The sequence below is a fragment of the Cyprinus carpio genome, chromosome A7 (genome assembly GCF_018340385.1).
Source record: "Cyprinus carpio isolate SPL01 chromosome A7, ASM1834038v1, whole genome shotgun sequence".
Lineage (NCBI taxonomy): Eukaryota > Metazoa > Chordata > Actinopteri > Cypriniformes > Cyprinidae > Cyprinus > Cyprinus carpio.
Window position 1 is genome coordinate 20,091,887 of NC_056578.1, and position 27,236 is coordinate 20,119,122.

General features: G+C 37.7%; 1 protein-coding gene across 2 annotated transcripts; it reads left to right on the top strand.

Annotated features, from left to right (window-relative positions):
* Positions 1–10: 10 nt before the first annotated feature.
* LOC109068634 (DNA-binding protein RFX7-like) lies at positions 11–26,695 on the top strand. Of its 2 annotated transcripts, XM_042760271.1 has the most exons (9): positions 15–148; positions 12,496–12,529; positions 17,531–17,616; positions 17,793–17,915; positions 18,020–18,136; positions 19,283–19,367; positions 19,596–19,803; positions 19,990–20,291; positions 20,429–26,695. In XM_042760271.1, the coding sequence occupies exons 1-9, from the start codon at positions 21–23 to the stop codon at positions 23,885–23,887; spliced, it is 4,542 nt and encodes a 1,513-aa protein (XP_042616205.1). In that variant the 5' UTR covers positions 15–20; the 3' UTR covers positions 23,888–26,695. The 2 variants fall into 2 exon arrangements, with proteins under 2 accessions (XP_042616206.1, XP_042616205.1); XM_042760272.1 differs by lacking the exon at positions 12,496–12,529 and having other exon boundaries at positions 11–148.
* The last annotated feature ends 541 nt before the right edge of the window (positions 26,696–27,236 follow it).

Below are 27,236 nucleotides of genomic sequence, written 5' to 3' on the forward strand. Positions count from 1 at the left end.
CTCGACGGAGTCGCATCGTGATGGCTGAAGACCAGCAGCAGTCTGGCCCCGGAGTAACGTTAGGACCTTTAACGTTACCTTCCGCGGTTCAAGGACTGCAGGGGGCTGAGGCGAATGCGTTGCAGCTAAAAATAAAGGACTCGATCTGGTAAGCGCTGTCCGAAACCTTGGCCAGTAACGTTAAGTTAATGCTGCTGGATATGTGTGGGGTAATGGTATTTAAGGTTTTCCATCCTAAATAGCTCTATTCTAGATGGTCCCTCGTTTCCATTCGACAGTGAGTCGTGATGACTAACAGTTAAGTAAATTAACTCTCTCCATTCATTTAATTCAACCGTTTCTTTCCTGATTATAATAACGATAAGTTAACTTAACAGAGTTGTTTGTTTGTTTTTGACACCTGGGCTGAGCAAATAATTCATGTCACAGTCTGAGGTGGGTTCTCGTTCTGTCATGAACAGTGTAGTCGTTATTTACAGGCAACGAGTTGCTTTTGTCGTCTTGATGAAAGTGTGAAGAAAGTGAAATGTCAGACTGGAGAGAGATTTCCCGCGACCACGCGCTTTCGACAGATTGAGTGGGCGCGCCCGCGGTGGTAAACAGCGGCGCGCATTTAAACGGCCAGTGTGCACGTGCGAACCTGTTTTTATACAGTCTATGGTGCGAACACACGCGTTCCTCCGACACGACTGCATCCCAGAGATGTTGCTCTTCTTCGTTTAGTTCCTTTAGGTTGTGGTTTGCGATTTTCCGTAACGTGCATTAATCGACCGGGGAAGCGCTTAGTACTGCTATAAAAGATGAAGACGTCGTGAAATATGCAGCCGTTGATCATATTGTTTACAACGTAACGTAGCAGCGCTTGCGTAAATGTTGTGACGACAATATATAGCTTCTGTGTGCACGCATGGTCACTCGACCCAGTCTTTACGGGGGTCAGTAGTTTTAACTGGAATTGATCATTGTTGGTGAACATTGCTTGTACTAGCGAAAATAAAAATCGCTGACACGATATTGCAGCCTCCACCCCTCTCTTGTTTCTGCATGTTGAGACATGCATCTGCAGCAGCGGCTTTACTGTACTTCCAGTATGGGACGTATATTTGTTTAGGCTCACGTGTATTTACAGTGTGTGTATATTTACACGCACGCACATATACATGCGAACATATATGGCAGCATTTATTATTGGTGTTTCTGCTGAAGATTTTGTAATTGAGGCCCAGGTGTTTTCAACATACATATGAAATTTGTTTTCAAAACTACGGTTTCACAGGCCTCCCAAGGTCATGGAAAAAAATGGAAATATCAGTGAAAGTGAAAATGTGATATCCAGAGATAATTTTCAATAGCGAATACCGTTTTTTTTTTTTTTTTTTTTTGTGGTTGTGCTCAGCTCTAATATTTAACCAGCTACAAAGTATGTGTCTTTTAAGTCCTTATCCAGTTCTTATAAAAGATTGTGGAAATTAATTTGTAAAAAGGTGTGGGAATCCTGTATGTACTGTAGCATATTCCTTCACTCCGTTGTTTATTGAAAATATCCATTAATCAGTTCATACAACCAATCAGTGGAGTGATGAAACCCTGCTGACATTATGACCTTAAATGTCATTTCTTGGGAAGCTTTAAGTAGACTGGTTTAGGAGCACAAATAACAATTAATCCAATCATTAAGTAACAGTGTTACTGAATCCAGTTTTGTCTGGAGATAGTTGTGCTTGGTGGGCTAGACTGTACAGCAGTACTACTGGAATAGATTCTTGTACACAGAATTTATAGTTATTTCACCAGTACATTTCCTCTCATGCAGTATCAGTTTAATTTCCATTACCTAGCCTTTATATTGGAATAAAACAAGATGTTTTTTTGATTACTCGTTTCTCTCTTTAGGATGGCATTTCCGCAGTAAAATAATTCAATAATTTTTTTCTTTTGTAATCACAACATTAGCGTACCATTTTTTTTTTTTTTTTTTTTTTTTTTTTTTGCATGTTTTGATTGTTATTATTGAGTTATTTAAAGGATTGGTTCACTTCCAGAATCTAAATTTCCTGATAATTTACTCACCCCCATGTCATCCAAGATGTTCATGTCTTTCTTTAAGTCAAAAAGAAATTAAGGTTTTTGAGGAAAGCATTCTGGGATTTTTCTCCATGTAATGGACTTCAGTGGGACCCAACGGGTTGATGGTCCAAGTTGCAGTTCCATTGCAGCTCTACACGATCCCAACCAAGGAATAAGGGTCTTATCTAGCGAAACGATTGGTCATTAAAAAAAAAAAAAAAATTAAAGTGAATGTGCAAAGAAAGTGAAACGCCCTTTACAAAAAAAAAGGTAAAACAATAATGTCTGCCGATTTTGAAGTTGGAGGAGAAAATGAGATTTTTCGCCCTATCCTACCGTTTTGAACCGGAGTACACAAAAGAAAAGCATGACCTTTCCAGTGTGATTACGTCATGTGTAAATTTGCAGACATGCATTGCGGAGCTAGTGCAAGATGTGCATTTGTGGTTAAAGTATAAACATTTTTATGATATTAAAAATAGACTTTTTTTTTTTTTTAAACTGATCAAAGACCCTTATTCCCTGGCTGGGATCGCGTAGAGCCCTTTGAAGCTGCATTCAAACTGCAATTTGGACCTTCAGCCTGTTCGGTCCCTTTGAAGTCCATTATATGGAGAAAAATAGTGGAATGTTTTCCACAAAAACCTTAATTTCTTTTTGACTGAAGTAAGGAAGACATGAAAATCTTGGGTGACATGGGGGTGAGTAAATTACCGGGAAATTTTGATTCTGAAATTGAACCAATCCTTTAAGTTGCAATATTTCTTTTTGTTGTGAATTTGACTGAAGTCTGGAATTTTAGCTTGAAGTTGTGTGTCATTCACAGTCAAATTCTGCTGTAGGGTTGTAACGGTATGAGATTTTCACGGTATATGTCATCTCAGAAAATATCACGGTATTAAACAATCAAAACAGGGTTTTTTTTTGGTTGAAAAAATTCTGAAAGCATGTGTTTATTCAAAATTCACTAATCAAAAATTCTGGTTTGACTTAATTTTTCTGGATTCTGTACTTTTATGATATAATGCAAATATACTATCAAAAATGATGGTAATGAAATTAATGCATTAAGCTTAAACTATTTAATTAATGTTTTAAAATGTAATCAAATGAAAATAACTTATCTTTTTATGTTTTCACAAAGGGTTGCACAGCAGAGATTTACGTAAACAAACTGATTATATATTTCTATAGCAGTGTTTTTGTGCTTTAATATTCACAGACACTAGACCATGCCGTTACTGACAGCTCTGGTTTTGATTTATTCATCAATCCATCAAATCGTGCATTTTATGTGACATCTGCATTGTAGCCTACTGTAAATTCATTGTCATGACTGGATTCTGGGATTAACTCCACATCACGGAAATCATAAGGCTTTAACCTTAATTTATAAATGGGACATAACTGTATCTGCACGGTGAGATGGTGTTCTAAAATAAAGGTAAACACATTCGATGTGTTTTCTCTTTTTGCAGCCGCTTTGCAATCACAGTTTTGGTGTCCAACTGTGTCTATCCTCGAGGACAAATAAGTATTTGTCTTTTCTATATCCAAAGTATTCCCATACTGCCAATTTTAATTGATATTTATGCATTGGCACCGGCAAACCTTGTGGAAAAGAGATTGTGATTTGCCAGTAATTAAGTTTGTAATTTATACATTGATTATGGAGAATATTGATGCATAGATACTGCTTACTGAAGCAATACATACTGAAATGAAGTAGGTAGCAGACAAATCACTAGAATCTCACCAGGTAAGGACAAATAATTAACTTTTGCCAACAGTCCAGCAGAGGGGGTTGTTTTAGAATGAGCTGTAATTTTAGTGTAATATTGTGATTTATCTCTTTGAGCTTATTTTAGAGTTCATTTGGTTTACATGAAATCTGTCATGGTAATTTTAGATTAACAACAGGCTTTAAACTCATAGTGCCACACTAAACTGAGTAAGGATGGTGTGAATTTGGTCCCTCATTTTTACATCACTGTTCATGTGTATGTGCATGCACATCAGTGTGTGTGAATCTTTGTTCATCTACATATGAAGGGAAATTGGATCGAATTGGGAGCAAGAGAAGAGATCCAAACACAATGGTGGTAATCACCTTCAGAGAGAAATCAAAATGAGCCAAAGCACCACTGGCAAAAAGCCCAGCTGTTCCACCATTAAGCTGCAGTCTCTGAGAACGACTCACAACTGCTGTGATGCTGTTAGATGATTCTGTTTTGGTTTAGCCTACATCTAGGCCAATGCTTAGACAATGGGAGGATCAGTGTCTGTGGTTTTGCTGCAGAAACATTCTATTAGGTCTGCAAAATACTCTCAGGCCCAATGAAGGTTAGTTTTCCTGTTTGAGAAGATATTCAGGCTAGAAATCATAGCATGTATCATATAATTTTCTCTCTTTCTGTCTTTCTTTGGTTTATTTAGAAGGTATTAGGTTTTGCTTTGCGTGTAGCCTAATTTTATATTTGCACACCAAAATTGTTGTAAGAAAAAAAAGTTTATTAGTAAGATTATATATATATATATATATATATATATATATATATATATATATATATATATATATATATATATATATATATATATATTTTATTTTATTTTATTTTTTTACAAGAAAATAACAGTTGTTTAGCAAGTATGCATTAAATTGTTCAATTTTATTAAAATATTGTTTTTGCTGCATTGATAAAATAAATACTGCCTTGTTGAGCTTGAGACTCCAAACCTCTTTGAGTTATATAATACATAATATTTAGGTCCTTCACGGTAGCTACACTTTGTTGCTCTGTAAGTTAAAGTTTGAGTTATATACATAATATAATATTTTCTAGGATTACACACACACACATACTTTGTATGTTTTCTTGCTATGGAGCTTTACAAAATGACCGCAAACTAAATAACAGAAATCCTGTCTGGCACCCCAGCGTTTAAAACAACTAACTGAAGAGTGGGAAAACATAACATTATGCGTGCTCTTACATCTATCCTTTTCCTCTCTGAGATATTAAGATATCAGTAATTTAGCAGCCGTGTGTTTGAGACCTCCTCTCTGCTCACAGCAGTCTGGGAAGCCAGACAGTTCCTGTTAGAGGAGCATACTCAGCCATACTCAGTTTTCTGCTATTAGCAGTAGGGCTGGGCGATATACAGTGGGTACGGAAAGTATTCAGACCCCCTTAAATTTTTCACTCTTTGTTATATTGCAGCCATTTGCTAAAATCATTTAAGTTGTTTTTTTTCCTCATTAATGTACACACAGCACCCCATATTGACAGAAAAACACAGAATTGTTGACATTTTGCAGATTTATTAAAAAAGAAAAACTGAAATATCAGTTGCTTAAAAATAGCAAAACACCAGATTTGCTTCTTTTAAGCAAATCTTTTAAATTGCTTAAAAGAAGCAAAACACCAGCAAGAAAATGTATCCGTGTAACAGCGAAGCCCTGATTTGGGGATTTGAACTCTTGATATCTGGCAACCGCACTCATGAAAGCTCGCGTAGTAGAGACGTGTAGAGCAGTCTGCAATAACATGTTTCGATTTTTGGACGTTCAACGCGTTCTTTTGGGAAAGTATGCTTGAATTTGAAATATTCTATATTCACAATATTTTCTAATTTTACATCATCGTCAAAATTATTGTGATATTATCGCTAATATTCGATATATTGTCCAGCCCTAATTAGCAGCACTCTAAATGCTAATAGCTTTATGAGAGAGAGAGAGCTTTCTCATCCTCAGTCTCTCTCACACACACACACTGACACACTAATATCACACATGTAGGTCATGCTGACTAGCGGTAGCTTTAGTCTCTGTTGTGATGTCTGCCTGTTCTCAAGTCAGGACTCTGCTGCTGTAGAATTAGCCGTGAAGCTCACACAGGCCTCTGCCCTCTTCCCAGGACAATCTTTTGGAGAGCAAAAGACAGAGACGTCCGCAACTATCTCTTTCAACCAGTGACACAGTGACCTCTCACCTTCCACCCCCACCTCTCTTTGTCTCTCAGGCGGTTGTTTACATTTCTGTTATGAACGGAGCACATGCGGCCAGCTGGAGGAGGGGATCTTAGGGGGAGGGGCAGTGACCGACAGGATAAAAGTCTGTGGCTTAAATCAAGCCACTGTTTACAGGAAAAACAAACCATCATTTTCTTTTTAAATGATTTTAAGTTGTGTTTTTCTTATAAATAAATGTATATGTGTGCCATATTTGCTTTATGTAGCTGTATGTAAAATTGTAATTTGATGTTAATACAGATTGATGATTGCATGAAATAAAAGCGGTGGTAGTTAATCCATGTTACCATTAAGAGGCTGCTGACCCCTCACACCTCCCTCTCTGGTGCCAAACTCAAGCTTGTGCACACATACTCCAAAGAGCACACCAATGATTGATCATGAAAAAAGGATCAATATCATACTGAAATTTAGTAACAACTGTATAATTCCTGGCAATTGCATTTACTTAAACTTAAATTCTCTATTATTCAATGGCACTTACATACAATTAATCGTTATGCGCACCACCTTTTCCATTCACAGGGCACTATGAAATCTTTTTTTTTCACAAAATTATTTCAATTTTATTGATTTGCTACAAATTTATCATCAAAAACTGTAGTAAGCAAATTAATTCATAAAACTTTAAAAATTTAATCAATCTTTTACAATGCAATCAATTGAAACAATCCCTTTACAACAAAATATAGATTTTTTTTTGGTAAATAATTCATGCACAACAAGAGGTATATGGTATAAACTGAAACATGGATGAAAAAAATCTATTGATTGTGTGATATTCCTTATGAATTTGATTTATACAAATAAATATAAATATATACTACATAAGTAATATATTTCTGTTGATTTCTTCAAGTTATTAAAATAAATTATTACTTATTTTGAATGTTATGAAGATCTTTAGGTTGCTGATCATATTTGATGATAGTTTTTACCAAATGGAACTGTAAAATGCTCATGAAGTGAACTCTTATGTGCAGTGTTTGTAAACTACAGCGCATTCTGTAGTAGATGAAACTGTGCTGCTCATTCATTCTTAGACACACTGAACAAGTAGACTTCATGTTTAAATAAGTCGTTTGCGGTTTAATAATCATAGACACTAGTCCGTTTCACTATTTGAAGTAATTGTGAAGCTCTACTTTAGATTTACTAATCTAAATTTTGTTAAATTCTGTGACAATCCATGTTCTACAGTGTTTGACTGTGAATGGAATACATACCTATTCATGCATTGCATGTGGGATTTTGGCAACCCACTTATGCCTTGACTTAACACTAGGGCTGGACCAGAATATTCGATTATTCGAATATTCGTTCGGTGGGTTGGCATTTGATTTTAAATTTTGAGATTCAAATATTCTGAAAAAATAAAATAAATGAAATCAAAAACACCTGGAAACGGTTGTCATTCGCCTTGAATATGAATTGCCCATGAGTGAACATCATGAACGTCATGATTCGGTTCATCTGCAAGAGAAGACAAACATGCCAAGATCTCAGCTGTGTGGGAGCACTTTACATTGAGTGAGGACAAGACAAAGGCAGTGTGCCAAATATGTGATTTGAAACTGACCTACCACTACAGAACATCAAGTTTGAAAAATCACCTGAGTTCTGTAAGAAGTACGCTTATAGTATATTGTTGGTGTAAAAAAAAAAAAACGAGCTGCATTCATCCTCCATGTTAAACAGTCATCACACATGATAAAAACGTGCGCTTAATTTGCTTGGAAAATACTTGCGTATACGGCAGTCATAAAAAAAAAAAACATACAGTAGCCCAGCCTAATAATAATTTGTCAGTGTCTGTTCTCTGAGCATATAAGCCCTGTCCACTTCTGGCTTGCGCTGTTCTGTAGTTTATTAAAAGTTTATTCATTCTGAACGTGTCGCATGTCCATATTGCACCAAAATGCAACACTGCACTCCCTTGGGTCCACAGCAACACACCCGCCACACGTGAAGTTGATTGGATGAACAGTTCTCGACATGATAAAAATGCAAACAGACAAACACACAGTTTACTGTCGGGAATATGTCCACCGCGTGCCCCGCATCCAGTGTAGACAGCATTATAGGTTCTATGGTATTTTGTCGCGCCGCTCACGTCCGGTGGAGACACGGTGTTGAGAGAAGAATATGTTCAGCCCCTTCCTCCGAAGCTTCTAATATATTCGGTTTTGATTACTACTGAAGCTTCGAAGCTCAAAAATTGTATTCATGCCATGCCGTATAATATTGCAGTACACTTATGGCACATTAAGTGTTAAACGTTCTTGTTGATGATCGCATGTTTAGCTTAAGTAAGTTCCATTCAGGTGTCAGCTTGAAACAGCCTGATAATAACGTGTTGTTGCTACAGGAAGTGACATGAACGGGAAATCCTGTTTTTACTGCCTGCCTTGACAACAGTGGTGTGATACTTTACCTGCTTCAAGACTACCTAGAAACAGTTTAATGAGAGTTACCTGGCCTGAAACCACATAGGAGCAAACGGTGACTTACCTAGTAACAGTTCATTAGTTTCCTGATCTCTTACTTGCTCATAGGCACAGTCATATGACTGACTCTCTAAGAACACATGCTACTTGGCTTGTGCTTCTGGCGTAAGCCTGAAAGGTTTTATTTGGGATTAAGAAGTCAGAATGTTGGAACAACATGCTGCCTGATTGGATAGCCCTTAATTAAAAGCCATAGTATGTGGTAAAGCTTTGGTGATTGGCAAATCAGGGCTCAACAGGAAGGATGGTCTGATGGCTCAGGGCCAGTACAAGAGAGATTTGGGCCGCTGTGTTGCCACTGCTTCTTAATATTCATTGGTTGAATGGTTTTTATGTCTTACCAAACATTTTATTCTGTCATATGATGACTGAATACCAAAATTGTCAAGGGTTGCCTGTCCATAAGTTTCTCATCACCTTTACACCATTACAAATGCTGCTGGTTTAAATCTTCAATCATATCTACCGGTTTAATCATCATTAGCAGATCATTTGGCTTTGACAAAACTTTAACATTTTTAAAATTTATACCAACAAGAGGCCAGAATTGGTGGGTTTCTTAAAGTCAATATGTTTCAGCAGCTAATTAATACCAAACTGCACACCATTGTCAAATACATTTTTGATAAATTGACTAACATGCTGCTTAAGAGCATTGATTCTTCAGTTTAAAGCAGATTTTTCCTTATTTCAACATTTTCAGAGAAAGTTGTTTATTATGAGGGTGTATGATTGTTGATCAGTGACATGTAACCTTCAGGTAAACATTGATTTTGATTTTTCAAATGCAAGCGCCTTTTGTGTTGTTTTTAAAATTCATATTATTACTGTTGCTTGTAACATTTTAATGTTTTATTATTAATAATAATAATATTATACAACAATTATTATACTACTTATTATTTTGCATTATATTTGTATGTTTAACAGGTAGTCTTGTTAACAAGCAGTCAGTTATTACACTTATTTGTTGTTCAAAGTGGCCTGTTGTATTTGTGCCAGTTAACCTTGGTTTTGGCTCTCAGTCTTTTTCTATAGCCATTGTGTGGCCTGATGAGATATTTTTATGGTGTTGTAGGAAATTAAGGAGAAAAAGGTTGGAATAATTTGAATTTTTTCCTGCAGGCTATATTCAGCCTGAACAATTAAAAACTTCTGTGACTATACATTGTCAATTATAACTGACACATTTATACATAGCATCTGAAAACTTTACATTTGTAAATTACATAAACTGTACGCTTGTAAATAAAATATCTGTTCATTCATTTAAAACAATATGTTTTTTCTCTATATTTCTACTATTGTTTTATATTGCATTATTTAATTTGATCTATTTTATTTTTATTTTTTTAATTTTTTTTCTTATGTTAGTTAGGGATGCACCGGTTGACCGGCCATAAATCGGAACCGGATGGTTTTTGCTTAAAATACGTGATCGGCAATCGGCCGTTTTTTGGTCTTTTTTCGGCCGTTTTTTCCCAGAAGTGCGGCCGCGTGCACAGACTGTATTGTAATCATTCGCTATCATGTCATTAGTGTGGAAGTATTTCTAAATCTGTGTGCAGGACACGGACAGCCGTTCAGCACTGGAAGTGCAGAGTTACATATCTGAAGCGAACAGCCTACTGCACAAAATAAGAGCCCCTTTTCTGCGCTCACTGAAGTTGCGCGTGCTTTTTTTTTTTTTTTTTTGTAAAGTAAAACTTGCATACGCGTTTAAAAAGCCAGAAGTAAACGTCAGTTCTGTATAGGATGATTATTTTTATTTTACCTTAAAATTAAATTGACTTAATTTGATTTAAAATTCACCTGCTGTAGCACACTGAAAAAAAGTGTTTCATTCATCCAATCAAAAAAATTTAGGGTAATGAGTCACATCTATATTTTTTAACTTGAGACAATAGTTATTTATTTTTCATTGGCTCAAGTAAAAAAATATAGATGTGCATCATTACCCTATTTATTTTATTATTATTATTGGATGAATGAAACACTATACATCTTTGTTTTATTCACACCAACATTATTTGATTTTAACATTTTGAAATAATTTATTTATATAGCATACTTTTATTTAGTCTCACTGGTAAAGACCTTTTTTTATTTTAAAAACCAAATTTAAAAACTAAAACAAATACTGAATGCTGATTAAGAAACCTCTTATTGAATATGTGTTGATTGTGTTTTTTGGATTGTAGAACTATGCAGTTGTTGCCTTTTCATTTCATGATTACAGTTAATGTTTTCATTTAAGGCCAGTTCTATGTAGTTTCAACCCAATTCAAAAACAAAAGCTTAATGCTGATGTCTGTACCATCTATGTTTGTATTGAATGTAGGCTACTTACTGTGCAGTTACTGCCGTTAATTTCACATGTTTACGGTTATTGTTTTCAATAGCCAAAAGCCAGTTTGGCCTATTAAATACCTAATAAACATCTTGTTTATGCATACTTTCCTTCTTTCTTGTTTGTTGCTTAAAAAAAAACGGAAATCGGTATCAGAATCGGCCAGTTTGCTTGTAAAAAAAATCGGTATCGGAATCGGCCATGAAAAATCATGATCGGTGCATCCCTAATATTAGTGTTATATTTCATCTCTACTGTGTAATTCCTATGTATTTCTGCAGTCTGCTCTATCATGTATGTACTTTCTTCTGCACTGAAAGCTCCTGTCGCCAAGACAAATTCCTTGTGTGTGTAAACATACATAAAGCTAGGGTGGCTTTTGCTGGTAACTGTATGATGACTGAAATTGCGAAATGCCCTTAAACAATTAAATAAACTGCAGAATGTTGTGTTTTCTAATATACAAACGAATTGCATGTATTCAAACAGCGCTGCGTGAGCTTGCGCACCAGGGTTCAAAGTCCAAAGCATGAGGAAAATCTGCTCTGAAATAGTTTAATTCGTCAGTTGCTTAGTAACATTTTTATTAATTGACTTTCATGAAGGCATGTGACAGTGTGATACGTGCAACAAACGTCTTCCCAAATTCGTAATGAGAATTATTTATAAATCTACTGCTGTCAACAAAAATAATCACTGAGGTCTACCTGTGGGTTTCGGCCAAAATAAAAGCTGAGAAAAAGCAAGAACTTTTTTTGTTTTTTTGTAAAATTGTGTAATAAAGTAAATAATGAGGATAATAATAATTGTTACAGCTGTTTTATTAATTTTTTTATTGTATTATTACATAGTGTTGTTAATGGTGTGTTTTGTAATATTTTCTAATGTTTTAAAAGAAGTCTCTTCTGCTCAGCAAGGCTGCATTTATTTGTACAGTAAAAAAATGCATGCCTGATTCAAGAAAGGGGTCTCAAAAATGGCCAAAAATTATTATTTTGCAAACTTATTAATTTAAGGTTAAATTGTGTTTTATTGATATGTCTGCTAGAATGTTAAAAATGTTCAGTGTTAAGTAAATATTTTTAAAGCACATTTTGGCTATTTAATTTATGCAATGGTGAAAAAGAATTGGCAAAATGGGGGGAAAAATGCAAAAAAACGTGTTCGGTATTCGGCCTTCGGCCCAGTGTTTCATTTTGTTTGGCTTCAGCTTCGGCCAAGAATTTTCATTTCGGTGCATCCCTAAATAAAGCTGATGTTTGACTCCTGACCGTACCCAGGAAATACCCAGGATCCCCCCAACCCCCGTGATGGAACATTAATGCAAGATACTTTTTTTGTGCATGAGCACATGTGTTCCTAAGGATATATTGGTCTGAGCAGGACAGGGCCGAGGGGTTATAGGATGGAAAGATGTTTTGAATGCCACTGATTTATTAATAAAGCCAGCTTTATGAATGTTTCTCAAGTTACTCTTGTGTCATGCTGATTCTTTCTCTTCTCTTTTTTTTGTTTGTTTTGTTTTTGTTTTTGCAGCAAAACCGTACAATCAAAGGTGGATTGCATTTTGGTGAGTATTTAATATGGAAAATATGATGAAGAATTGTTGATTCACTGGAAATACATATTAAATACATGAGTAAAATAAGAATACTCTAGTACTTTACATTTCTTTTCACTTAAACATCATTTAAAAGATCAAACAACAAAAACAATCATACAAATAATCATCAAAAAATAACCTTTATCCAATAATGTAATATTAAAGCATTCCAATAATCATGCAAAAATGTGCTGCAAACATAGTTAATTCTATTAATTGTTTAATTTATATATATATTTTATTTGAGTCATGGTGAATCGAATAATAACATTGGACTGTGGCAAGTAAGCAATTTTTGATATCTGTTATCTGTTAATAAAGGAATGCCCAGAGAGAGGACATTCATCTGTATGCTGTTGCTTTGACTTTTCTATAGCGGTGTTTATCATTCAGGAAGGGTTTGGCTGGTTTAGCACTGACATTGGTAGAGTTCAGTCTTTAAGTGCAGCTATTCTGTAGTACCAGAGCCACTGCCTATTACGGGGAAGCTATTTCAAAGTATAAGGAAAACTATGAGACAGAGATGCACACAAAATCGCAAGGCCGAGTCCAGAACGGAAGCAGTGTTCTTGTGTCCATCTTATTAGTCTTTCTGGCCAGGTCCAAGCTCACATACATCCTCACACCTTCGGGACTTGTTACAGTGGGCTTTGAAAAGGAAATGTCATTGTTCACTGCATGTGACACACTATGTGTTGTTTATAGCGGGGACCATTAGACCACCTAGCTGTCCTCTTGCATTACCACATTAATGAATGAACTCTTTCCACCATTGACAATAATAAGAAATATAGTTAATTTATATTGTAATAATTTTTCACAATGTTTTACTGCATTTTGATCAACTAAATTCAGCCTTGGTGAGCAGCATAAGAGATTTCTTTTTGTAATTTATTGTAACAGTTTTCAGCAAAGTAAAATAACTAGTGTGAAGCAGACGTTGGTTATCACATGTGAGTGAGGGCTGGATAAAGCATTGAGTTTGTCAGTGTGATTTAATTTAGTTGCTGAAGTTTGTAATCTGTGGACAGTTTGTGTTATGTTTGTGTTTTGTGACCGTTTGTGCATCAGGTGAAGTAGGGCTGCAGCCATTAACTGTTTTGAGTTGCGTGAGGTGATTTATGAGGGGATAAGAAAGTGACAGCAGTTTGTTAATGGCCCCTCAAGGTAAAGAGTAACACAAAATCCTCTCCAGATATTAGCCAGTGTGTCCTGTGTCCGCTGTCCTCTCCCGTCCCCTCCTCCTCCAGCCTGCCCCTGTTGACCTCTGCAGGATGTTGCCAGCTCTCGCAGAGTCTTCTTGCATCAGCCTCCTCGCATGAAACATTAATTCCATAATACTATCCCACAAAGCCTTGCTTTTTATTACCTCACATTTACATCTTGCTAACCATGTCACAAAAAAAAAAATAAAAATTGGCAAAAAAGAAATTCAGAGCAAACAATGCATATTTAAATTAAACCTTGCTAGAGCTAAATGTTCATTTGTTTGTTTGTTTGTGTGTGTGTGTGTGTGTGCGCGCGTTTAAGGTTACAGGTCTGATTCGTTTCACTGGTTAATGTTTCAACAGGATAGTTCACCCAAGATTGAAAATTTCAAATGGTTTATTCCAAACTTGTATGACTTTGTTTCACATTAGACAAAGTCAGGCTTGGAACAACTTGAGTAATGATGAGTAAATGATGCTGAATCATTTTTGGTTTAATTGTCCCTTTAAGCAATTAATTAAAAAACAATAATCTCTATCATTATGTTCACTCGCTGTTCATTCAGGGTTTGAGGCCCTGACTGTTACTGAATCATCACTTTGTGCCAGTATGGAGTTGTTCCAGCATCAGGCCTGGAAGAATTTGCTTGTGTGGATACTGTAGGCTTGTTTGTAACAACTGGGTTCAGTCCATCTGAATAATGCATGAGTAATTCAAGCATGTCTAGTAGGCTCAGTAGTGCTGAGTAAAGGGGCCTGTGCACTACCCGGAGGACATTACACCTGCATGAAGTGATGATGAGCTACAGGTTCTTCCTAACTTTGTCATGACATGATTGCCAGTGTCTTCTCCATCTCAGTGTTGAGAGTAATGAATGAATTACAGGTCGAAACTTGTTTGAAAACACTGCTCTAAAATCAACATAAGTATATCATTCAGATGTCCCAGAGCCATTATTTTAGTCTCTACTGGCATCTCACGTCCAGAAATATGTATTGTCCAAGTGTGTTTCAGTTTGGCTTGTAGACTTCTGTTCAAAAGTTTGGGGTCAGTAAAGCAATCTTTATAAAAGGAAAGTAATACTTTTATTCAGCAAGGATGCATTAATTGGATCAAAAGAGTCAGAAAAGGCATTTATAATGTTACAAAAGAGTTCTTTTTAATTTTTTATTCATCAAAGAATCCTGAACAAAAATATATCATGGTTTTCACAGAAATATTTAGTAGAAGTATTTACCCTAAAACTTCACTACAATCTTTTTCAACATTGATAATAATCTGGCCCCAGTCTTTTGAACGGTAGAGTATGTGTTAAAGTTTTTGTTTTCCACATGATTATGTTTGTCCACCCTTAAAAGTCACGCTGAGTCCTCTCTTAAATAGAGTTGTTCACTTGGCTCCGAGACGTCTGCATTCTCATGCCATTTTTACTTACCTTTCTTACCCCTCTCCAATGGTAACGCTAATGGCGCTCAGTGGTTGATAACTTTAGCTACTTGCTAGCCATCTTTCCCTTAGCAACGAAGAGACGAATAGAAAAGACAGAAACAGACAACTATTCTTAGAATCTGACGGAAAGGGGAGGGCGGGAGAATGATGCCATCTCTGATGAAGAGATGTTTAGGTGACAGGTGCTTTTCCTGACAGTCTTTCCCCAAGTTTCATAAGCTCTGTGGGTTGGTATTGTTTATTTTGACATGGCCTTTACCCCAAGGAGGTAATTTGAGCTTATTGTTGATGTAGTTGTGTTGTGGGACTTTTGAAGATCCCCATTTCCATTACTCCCACAGGCAGACACCATGAAAACAAAAACTTGTTTATGCTGGCTTAACCGGCTGCTCTCATCGCTGAGGGATTAGGTATTCTTTGGGATTATTTTTACCTTGGATGACTTCCTGTTTAGGTTTATGTCGTACAATCCTATTGAAGTCTGTTTATTTTAATTTGCTGCTCACGGCTCTGCAGGTCTCAGGCCATCTTGCTGAGCAGAGGCCTCAGAGTTTTTATATTGCATGTAGTTTCGTATTGGTTGCCAGGTGCAGAAAACATTTCAAAAATCACTTTAATATTTCAATCCAATTTATGTGTACAGTGCTTTAGAAAAGGGGAATGTTTTAAGCATGTTGCGAGTGAGAGAGAGTGGGTAAGTGAAGGTGGGGAGCATTGCCTGGAGGGAGAGACTCGTGTCTGCTGCTCTCTACTCGGGCAGAATTTAAATCAGCTATGCCCCACCAAAAACATCTCACACATTCTCTTTGAAGAGCTGTTCAGTGCTCTTGTACTACACTAACACTTAACAACAGCTGTAAGAGAGATAAAGAGTTCTGAAGATCAGAATAAAATTATTTCATGTGTACATCTGTCTGTATGAGTGTGCTGTAGAAAAGGAATGAATTTGCATTTGTTTGCTACTTTATTGTTGGATAGCCGTTGGATCATTGTGACTGGTTGGTGTAACAAAGTTCGTAGATTGGGAAGAAGGAGGCGAGAACCGGCGAACATTTAAACAAAACTTTAACAAACAAAACAATTAAACACAAAACGAAAGTGAAAGCGGCAGCCCCTCACGGACGACTGCCATGAAACAACAACATAAATAGTCCAGGCCTGGTCCTCTCTCGTCTTTCACTGTCGTCTCTCCTCCTTTTATCCTTCCGGAGCTCCTCCGTGGGACTCGAGACCGGTGAGTGGTGCAGGTGTAGCTCATTTTCATTAACTCCACCGGCCTCGCTTCGTTCCCATGGCTCTCGGCCCCGCCCCACTCGTCACAATTGGGTCATGTGATACTGATCTTGATGCCCCTGAATATCTGTGATTTTCACCTTCGTTCTGCACTGCCACTCTGTGCTCGAAAGTGATGTAGTCATTTGATTTCATGCCGTCCAGTTATCTTGTCCATGTTGACACATTAACCACCTGTATACTGTATACAAGGAATGTGTTAAATTGATCAAAAGTGACATTAAAGACTTTCCATTTATCAAAGAATCCTGAAAAAAAAAAGTGTAGCATGGTTTCCACAGAAATATTAAGCAGTTCAACTGATAATAATGTTTCTTGAGCACTAAATCAGCATATTAGAATGATTTTTTTGAAGGATCATGTGACTCTGAAGCCTGGAGTAATGGCAGCTGAAAATTCAGCTTTGCCATCACAGAAATACATTTAAAAAATAAACATTAAATAAACATTTTAAAATATATTAAAATAGAAAATGGTTATTTGAAATTGTAATAATATTTCACCATATTACAGTTTTATTGTATTTTTTTAATTTATTAAATTTATTAATGTATGTATTAGTTTTAATTTATATATTTTTTCATATCAATCAAATAAGTGAAAACTTGGTGAGCATAAGGGACTTCTCTCAAAAACATGGAAAAATTGCCAAAAATTGTACAGAACCCAAACTTTTGAACAGCAGTGCATGCATATTCTGATATTTATTGTCTGATCAAACTTTACCCAGTTAAACTTTTAAATTTTTTTACTTCAGTAGATGGCTTCAGAACTTTGTTTGGTTCTAAAGACTGTAGTTTTCCCTGTAGTCGAAGCTTGTTTTCAATGTGATCACTGACCAGGAAGTAAAATGCTGTCATGTCACTATACTCTTGTTTCATGATTTATCTTATTTTCCTATGCTTCTGTGCTTGAAAATGATGACAGTAGATTGACATTTTATACTCTTGAAACATTCATGACATTATAAATTCTTAATATTGAACACACATCCTCTGTGTTTCTGTTGCTTTGCAGCAAGATGTGGAGAAACTTACAGACATTGAAAAACTCTACCTCTATCTCAAGTTGCCTTCTGGACCCAGCAGTGGCAGTGAGAAAAAGTGAGTGATTTTACTGTGTTCTACTAAATTACATTCAGGCAAAATTCAGTAATGCTTTCATCTTCTTTAACATATTGCATTTTGCTAATGGTAGGGAAAACACAACTGCAAAACAGCATCTGTGGCTACTAACTGAACATGATTTCAAATTGTATTGTTAAACGCTTTCCTCTCAGTGAGCAGAGCTCCATGTCATCAAGTCGTACCCAGCAGTTGCACGCATTTAGCTGGATTCGTAACCACCTAGAGGAGCATCCCGAAACATCGCTGCCTAAACAAGAAGTCTACGATGAGTACAAGTAAGTCAGGAATCCTGTGCCGTCTTGCTTTCTCCATACACTTAAAACTCAATCATCTTGAAGAGTAGTAATTTTATTTTTTTTAACATGTGTACGCTTCACAGGAGTTACTGTGATAGTCTGGTGTATCACGTTCTCAGTGCTGCAGACTTTGGAAAGATCATGAAGAATGTCTTTCCCAACATGAAGGCACGTCGACTTGGCATTCGAGGCAAATCCAAATATCCTTCAGTGGAACTTTTTGTAACAATCCCATCCCCCCTTTTTCCAGCCCCCCCCCCCCACCCCAGAGCAGACACACACATATACACGTTCCTGTCCCTGAACTCTGTGTACTAAAACATCTGTTGCTGTAATTCATGTAGCCGCTAAATATAGATCAGAAACTGAATCAAATAAAACTTCCTTGAGGATTTGAACAGAGTTCAGCTGTATAGCAAACCCATTTACTATTGGCTGCCAAATGCTTGATCTTGAAAAGACGTTCAGCAAAGTGTCCATTAATTTCTGTACAGCCTTGTATCATTTCTCTGTTGTGCTGCGTTAAGTTGTACAGGCTATAGTCTTATAACCTTAGGTAACTTTATTTGAAAAAAAAAAAAAAAAATCCAATTTATAGGAAAAAGAAATTAACCTTCTTATTTTACGGTTTTGTTAGAAAATATCATATCAATATCAAAACAACATATCTTTAGCTGTTGTGTCAAATCTCAGAAATGATAATGTTGCGTAACTGTGGTCATGGTTATTTTGGTATTAATTAAGACGGTTAAAAGTGCATTTGTGAGTGTGAATTATATTTTCAATTTCAGAGTGGTGTGTGCCTGAAATAAACCATGCTTGTTGTTGATGGTTGCCACTGCAACAGAAATCCAATCCTCACCAACTCTAATTCCTAAAAAAGCAACACTATTATTCCAGCAGAGGACCTTTTGTATTTTCTTATGCAAGAAAAATGAATCAGAGCTTTTTAGTGTTTGATTTTTCCATTTAGCACTGCAGTTGTCATACCTTTCTGGTTTGTGAACGTCATGTTTGATGTAATTCCATATGCAGTGTATGCCTAGGAACAAAAAACCAGCGAATACATCAGCTGTGTCAGGTACTCAGTAAAGGAATGAGGTTAAAGGTTCAGTTGGAGTTCATGAGCTGGATACATACGGTCTCTTCTCATACCCAAACTTTTTATGTTTTTTACATATTGACATACTATAAACCAAATTAACATTTTAATTCCATAGTATAATGTTATTATGTTATTTGCTTCATGCCAAAGTGATCTAATATCTTTTTTTGATATGTGGGCATCCGCATACATGCCTTTTACATGTATGATGGACAGATGTATTTCCTTGACTTCTGTGAAAATATTGTTATAGTGGACTTAGGAAGAAGGCTTTTGTTCACATGCCTTCTCTTCCAAACCTAGATCTTCACAAATCAGGTGATGGGGTGAGTTACTATCATATTTATTTCATTTACATATCTTACGTTATGTATGTATGTATGTATTTATTTATTAATTTATTTATGTTCTTTTCTTACCTCTGTTTAGCTGCAATTATATCCCTCTTATTTTAGCTATCACTCAAATATCCAAAAATGGCATGTGTCAAAGTCTAGAAAATTGTCTATTCTATTGAAGACTGTTGATTCACTTGATTAACCTTTCATTGTCAGTGTGAAGTTTTTGAACCTACTGGTCAACTGTCCAGTGCAGAAGACGAGGTGCGCATGGCTGCATGTGGGTTGGTGTGCGAGTGGGCACAGAAAGTGCTGAGTCGGCAGTTTGACAGTGTTGAGGATCTGGCTCGATTTCTTTTGAACAGCCACTACATTGGAACTAAGTCTGTGGCTGCTCTTACTGTGATGACCAGTTCCCCCTCAGGTACAGTAAACTTGTAATAGCCCAGCAGATGACTCCATGTACCTAAACTTGCAAATGTCTCCACCTTGTGGCTAACAAGCACAAGATAATGGCTATAATAATTGCATGTTTTGGGGAAAAAATCATGTTTTTTTTTTTTTGTACGTGATTAATATTCTATAATCAGTTCTCTTTTTTTCCCCACAGGAACAAAGATGTCCATTCAGTCATCTGCATTTGCTCCCACAACTGATGCACACTCATTCCAACCTCAGGTTAAAACCCTGGTCTCACCCTCCATAGATGCCAAACAGCAGCTACAAAGGAAGATCCAGAAGAAGCAGCAAGAACAGAAACTGCATTCTCCACTCCCTGGTGAAGCTCAGGCCAGGAGGGCAGATGGGGGCATAACTCCTGGGGCAAGGACAGGCATACCCTGTGGAAGTCCTGCTCTTCTCTCGCCACAACCTATTGGTTTTGTGGTTGCAGCTGTTTCAAGCCCCATCACGGTAAACTATGATTTTTACACAAAAGTAAAACAATATTACAAATGACACAATTCAATTTAATTTAATTTAATGTTTAATTTAAATGAGCACCTGTTGTTTAACTATTTTTTGTCATTCCTCTTTTGCATTTCTTGCAGGTTCAGAGGAGCAGACAGTTGATGTCTCCTAGCCCTGTTCCAATGGCAGCTGCAGACAGCAAAGTTCTTCCTGTAAATTTTCAAGTGGTTACTCAGTCAGTGCAGCCTGTAAAGCAGTGCCCCAAGACACCTCAAAACATCTCGGCCAGTCCGATAAGTGACCGGTCAGCCCATCACCGGTATGCCCAAATCCTGCCCAAACCATCTGCCTCAAGTGGCATAACCCTGCGCTCACCAACACTGCTCATCACTAACAGCCCCATTAAGACTGTAATGTCAACTCCGCATGTCAGTTCGGTCAATGTAGTCAAGATGACAACCATATCTCTGGGCTCTAATGGCAGTGGGACCAGCACACCAGCCGATACCCCTGCCAGCAACAAAGTCAGACCTGCATCGGCTGGAATTGCCAACCTCAACAACGATCCACAGCCAGTCACACGTGTTCGCAGTGGGTCTATAGCTGCAATGCCATCTGTTTTGGAAAGATCAGGGCGCTCAACAACCAAAACATTGGTCATCGACACTAAAACAAATACTGAAGCCATAATTGGAAGTAGTCAAGAGCTGGGTGGCACAAGTAGACAGGCAACCTATCCGGATGCCGCTGGTGGTGGTGTACAGTGGTCAGGAAAGCTCAAACCCAGAGCAGCTAGCGTACCCACTCCTCTTGACAAGGGCTCTCTGGGATTGGACACTCTAACAGGGACCAAATGCAATGAGAGGACACTTTTTAGTGTCTCAACTCTGGCTGCTGGCAGCAATAAATCATCCAACACTAATGAAAGCACTTTGTATCAAAACACAAGTAGCTCTCTGTCAAACAGTGGTAATGCGGTTGTGACAACTCCCAAAGATGCAGTGTTGGCATCCAAGAGCGCTCACAAAAGACCTGGCTTATACACTGATTTGAGCCCAACACCTGTTAAAAAAGCCCACATTTCTGTGCTACCAGCCGGTGGATCCGACGGACTAAAGTCAAACATAATGGCAAAGCAAAGTCCAAGATCAAGTACTCCAATAAGTCCGGAAAGTGCACCTCTCACAGCCATAGGCAAAGCTACTGCAGGTCCGGTCAGGAATACTGGCTTCCAGACAGTTCACAGGCCACAAAGCATCTCCCAGGGAAGATGGGAAGGAGCTTCATCAATAACAGATTATAGAGTTCCTGTCTACTCTACAGCAAGTCAGGATACTTCAGTGGGAAATATCATGTTTCAGACTGTTTGCAGACCTCGCAGCATCTCCCAAGGGAGATGTGAAGGATCTTCAATAGGTATCGAAGGTAGAGCTGAGGTCACCCGTACTGTTAGCGCTCCAGGTCAAGCATTGCTACAACAAGTAACAAAAAACTCACAGGATTTGCTTATAGACCAGTCTGTGTCTTCTGCAGTATTTGAACTAAAGACTGGATTTTGGGATAGGGAGCTGCAAGATGGCACTCAACAACATCAAGACGTTTATGGCCCACAAATGGGGTTTGAGCCAAAGCAAATGTCCACATCAGTGATGGAGCCCCTTCCTGCAATTGCTCAAGCCTCTCCTTCCAGCCAGCAGGTTCAAATGAGTGACTATGGAACACAGGCCAATCTTGGCTACTTTCCCTTTAATGACGATGACATGACCCAGGATAGCATTGTTGAGGAACTTGTACAAATGGAAGAGCAGATGAAAATTAACAATAGCATGCAAAGTTTCAGCAACTGTGTGGATAATTCACTGCAAGGCCAGCAACAAACCATGCAGACTACCATGATGTCTACCCTCCAGACCAACACCCTGTACTGCAGCTCTGCTCAGAGCAGTAGCACCCCAATCCAAACACCCACCCCAACACCTACTCCCACTTCAGAGATGATAGGAAGTGGCCAGGGTTTGATGCATGAAAGCCCCTGTTCACGCTTAGTCCCTACCACTCCGGTCGACAGTGCTCTTGGAAGTAGTCGACAAACTCCTATTGGCACGCCACACTCCAACTGCAGCAGTAGTGTCCCACCAAGCCCTGTAGAATGCAGGAACCCTTTTGCCTTTACTCCTATTAACTCCAGCATTACTGGTTACCATGATGGAAGTACTGTCTCCTCGAGCCCCGTCAAGCCCATGCAAAGACCAATGGCCACACATCCAGATAAGACTAAACTGGAATGGATGAACAGTGGGTACAGCAACAGTGGTGGGAACTCCAACAATGGCATTAGCATTCTTCCAAGCTACCAAGACCTAGTAGATGACCACTTTCGAAAGCCTCACGCCTTCGCCATCCCAGGCCAGACCTGTCAGTCACAAACCAGACATCATGACTCCCATATTAGCCGCTTGACACCCATTTCGCCTGTCCAGCAGCAAGTGGCAAGCATGGCTAGCCTCAACAAGAAAGAGGGTTTTGCTGTCCCAGCACCCCTTGACAACAAGGCCAGCACTTCCTCCTCAGGGTCTGGAACATTTAGATGCCGCAGCGTTAGCCCAGCAGTCAGGCAGCGCAACTTGAGTGGGACCCAAGGTCCCAATGTTCCCCAATCTGTGGTCTCTCCTTTCAACTCACCCATAACACCTGAAGTGCTAAACATCTTTTCTAACAGTGACCCTGATGCAAGCATCAGCAGCATGGCACAGAGGAGTCAGTCTGTTCCAGTGACTGTGATGATGCAGTCTGAGGTTCTACCCATGCAAGCAGGCCAGCAGATAAATACCAAAAACATCACCAATGTCCTGATCAACAAAATGGATGGCGATGGAGATGACTCTGTACGTGGCCTCGGAATCAACAACATGCCGTCCAATTACACTGCCCGCATGAATCTCACCCAGATTCTGGAGACCACCACAGTGCCCAGCTTCCCTGGTAGTGCCAGCCACCAAGCTCTGATCTCGCCTTGTTCATCAGCCTTTGAGTCCCAGAAGCCTGGTTACCTCATGAGAAATGCCAGGGAGGAGCCGATGAGCTTCTCTGTACATGAAAGCCAAGCACAATCAGCCTCAGAGGAGCACCAGCTGCCACAACAGCAGCAGCAGCACTTAGGTAGACGGCAGCTCCTTGGGCAGGAACAACAGAGTCAGGCCATGCTGTTGCCTCTACAGCAAAACCTCCGACAACATCAACATCAGCACCAGCAACCCTTGGATTTAGACCGAACTGTTAAAGATCTTTTACATGAGGAAAGCTTGAAGGCTTGCTCACATCTTGTGGGTCAAGGATCAGAGCTCAGTGCTGGGAGTTCAGAGTTTTCCAGCGATATGCGACTAACCTCTGAGCTCACTGGTAGCATAAATGACTTAAATACATTGGACACCAACCTTCTTTTTGACCCCAGTCAGCAGCAAGGACAATATGAAGACTCAACACTGGAAGAACTGAAGAACGACCCACTTTTTCAACAGATATGCAGCGAGACTGTAAATTCTGCTGGCTTTGACTGGTTGGAGAGCAAAGACCAGGCAACCGTAGAAATGTTGGGTTAATTTGTGCTATTGTGTTTTTTTGATATTTGGATCGGTTTCTATGTATGTATTTTTGAAATCTCATCAGCGTATGTATTCATCTCGTTGTGCAGCACCTACTACTATAAGCCCCTGGACGTCATGACACACGTCCATATTGAAGTGCCAGGCTGAACAGAAATTATCGCCCTTTCAAGATTGCTGGTTCTTTGTCTCGATGGTTAGTGAAACACAGCCTAACCTGGGAGTAGCGTCACATTTTTCCTCCTCTTTCCCACCAGTTTTGCAAAGAAAACACATGCCAGAGCTTTACATAACAAGTTATGAGAATTTTTTTTTATGCCTCTACACTGTTTTGTGCATTCAGTTACACAACTTTTATATAATCCTTTGAACATTTTGCAGTCAAAGGGCATTGTATGAAAGATTGGAAAATAACTTCTTTTTAACCCTTTATCTTAAAGCAAAATATTTGTATTTTGAGGTTACACCAGCTATATGAGGTACTGTACCTCATCTAATTAGCTTTTTCACTCTGTAAACAAAGTCGGTGCTTCCATGTGCAGAAAACCACAGCTTTGAACATGTTACAGCAACATCTCTATTTGTCTTTCAGTAAACAAAGAATAAGGGAAGATCATATCAACAATGTCAAGCTTTCAGGTGATGCTTAATACTAAAATACAGCAGCTTATACCTGCAGCAGCTGTTTAAAAAGTAATAACTTATTGCACACAAATGTGCCACCATGTCAGAATTTGTAACGTGAGCCAGTATGTAATTTATATTTGCAGCTTTATTCTTATTGTCAACCACTATGTCAATTGGGAAGTATGCCTTCGCTTGCACAAAATCACTTGTTACATTAAATGACTGATGAAAAATGTTCAAAATGAATAAATGAACGCACTTTTGGTATTTAAATTTATATATGCTAATATTTAACTAAATTGAAATCTATGAAAGATAAATATTGACCCAAGTAGAGTTGTTTGTTTTATGGCAGGCACTTCCCTAAGCTGCATCTCAGGTTTCCCCAACCTCTAGATTTGAAGCTATCAATCAGAATTTATCCAACAGAACAGGCTGGGTTTAATTTAAACCCAGTCAATGAATAATTATGGCACTGGTTATTGCACTAGCTGGCACCTTTATATTGCATTTACAATTTGAATATGGTTGAGAAAAGGTCTCATTTTAAATGTAAGAATTAGAAGGAAAAATTGGGGGTAATAGTAACTGGAGAAACCAAAATGCCAAAGTGGATTATAGTTGGGGAAAAAAATGTTATAGGACAGTTGTCAAACTATCCCAAATGTTTGTTTTATTGTTAACTATGCATTTATGAGGCCAAGAAATAGATGATTAGCCACTTTTCTGGCTCTGTATTGATTTTCCCCAATTAATGCTTGTCATTTGGCAGTTTGCATAAATGAGATTCATTGCACTCTCATGCACATGCCTTGTTTTGGCATTTTTTAATGACTGTTTTCTACTTGAGCACTTCATTCAGGAACTTCTTTATAACATGCACTATTGAAGAGCCTTTACCCCTTAATCAAAGTATCGCACCAGCTGTAAAAACATCAGGAAACTGCAAATACCCAGAACACATTACTAATAAATGAGCTCAGTGCTAATATCATCAGATAACCCCCTGGCCCCACTCACTTTGAAAGATGGAATGAAGACATTTAATTCAAAGCGCCATTAATGCACTGAAGTACTTGATTAGTAGTCTGCTTTCAGAATAGCAGAACATAAGATACACTTGCTGAGTGTGGTAGTTATTGAATTCCATCTTAGCCTTACTTCCATACCAAAGACAAGTTTTGTAATTACTGAGAAAAATGTAGAAGGAATTCTACCATTTTCGTATCACCACTTTCAAATTCAGTTCTTACCCCAGCTTTTAAGATGCATGTTTTAAAATGCACATGTAAAAATGTCACCCAGGTTTAAATGGGGCCAAGAAGATTGTGGGGTTGACAAGGGAATTTGTTTTATGCATAACTGTCATTTGCATACGACCACTGTAGCACTTCAGTTATATTTACATGAAATGTCAGGCTTCAAGCTTCTGGGATTTGTAGCAGGACAATTCTAAGGGGATGAAAAAAGTCCACTATGGAATTTCTGTTTGTTGTGATGCTCTGTAAATAAGCTCCATTTCTAAAAAGAAAAGAAAAAGAAAAAAGATGACACATTATTGTCAGTTTGACTAACATACATATTTAACCATGATGATAGTGATTCAGTGGTCTTTGACAATGTTTTTGTTTTGTTTTTGTTACAATTAATAGTTTACATAACTAGACATCTCTTGTATAGATAGACATAGCTTGTGAGTTTTAATTTTCAAGCATTTTTGTCATTTATTTATTATTTGGCTTCCAGTTCTTTTTTAAAACCTTTTTTTTTAGAAGGGTGTGCTTTTGTGTGAGAATATAGTTTGGATTTTAAAACGTGCTGTGGCTTTTGCATATCTTTTTTGTTTTGTTTTTGTTTTGTTTTTTTTGGATGCACAGGGATCTAGCAGTTAACACTGGAAATGTAACAACTGGAAAATTCACAAAGTTCTTTTATTGCACTAATTTCATTGATGAACTTTGGCTTTGAGGATTTCAGTGCAAGACATGAAGCCCCAGTATACTGTTTTTGAAGAGCTACTGTTTGGGGGAAAAATTAAACTGAAAAAGTGTCAGTTTGTGTTCTTATGTTCAGGAGCCTTTTGAGGATCTCGGTGAGAAGTATTTACATGTAAATGAGTGAAAGCAATTGAAATGTTCTGTTAAAAACATTAAAATAATCCATTATCAAAATCGTAAATATGCATTTGATTACTGTATATAAATCTCATGACTTTCTTTACAGTAACATGAATATAGGAAATTAAGTTGACCTGTTTTTAATTATTATTATTATTATTGTTTTAACAATGTCTTCAACATACTATTTCCTTCCTCTTAAAACTATGTATGTGAATATTTGCTTTTTGAACTACTATTATTCTCTGACTTGGTAGAATCTCTCTCCTACCTTTACTATTCCCTCATGTTGTTATTGTTTATGTACAGACTCTTTATGGTAGTTTGATAAATTTGTTATGACATTTCAGCAAGATTTTCTTCATCCTTTTGTATTGAAAGTGCTTACTGATGTTGAGATTTTTTTAAAATGGTTTTAAAAACCAATAAACATTTTCTAAAGTATTGCAAATAATTTGTTCCGTCACTTTCAGACAATTTTGAAACCCGGATCGGCTTGTATAAAAAGAGTACAGCGAATCTCGTTTTAAAGATTCATTTAAATGATTCCGTGTAAAGAATTTCAAAACTTAGCCCTGGACATAAGTCAAGAGCTGTCAGCC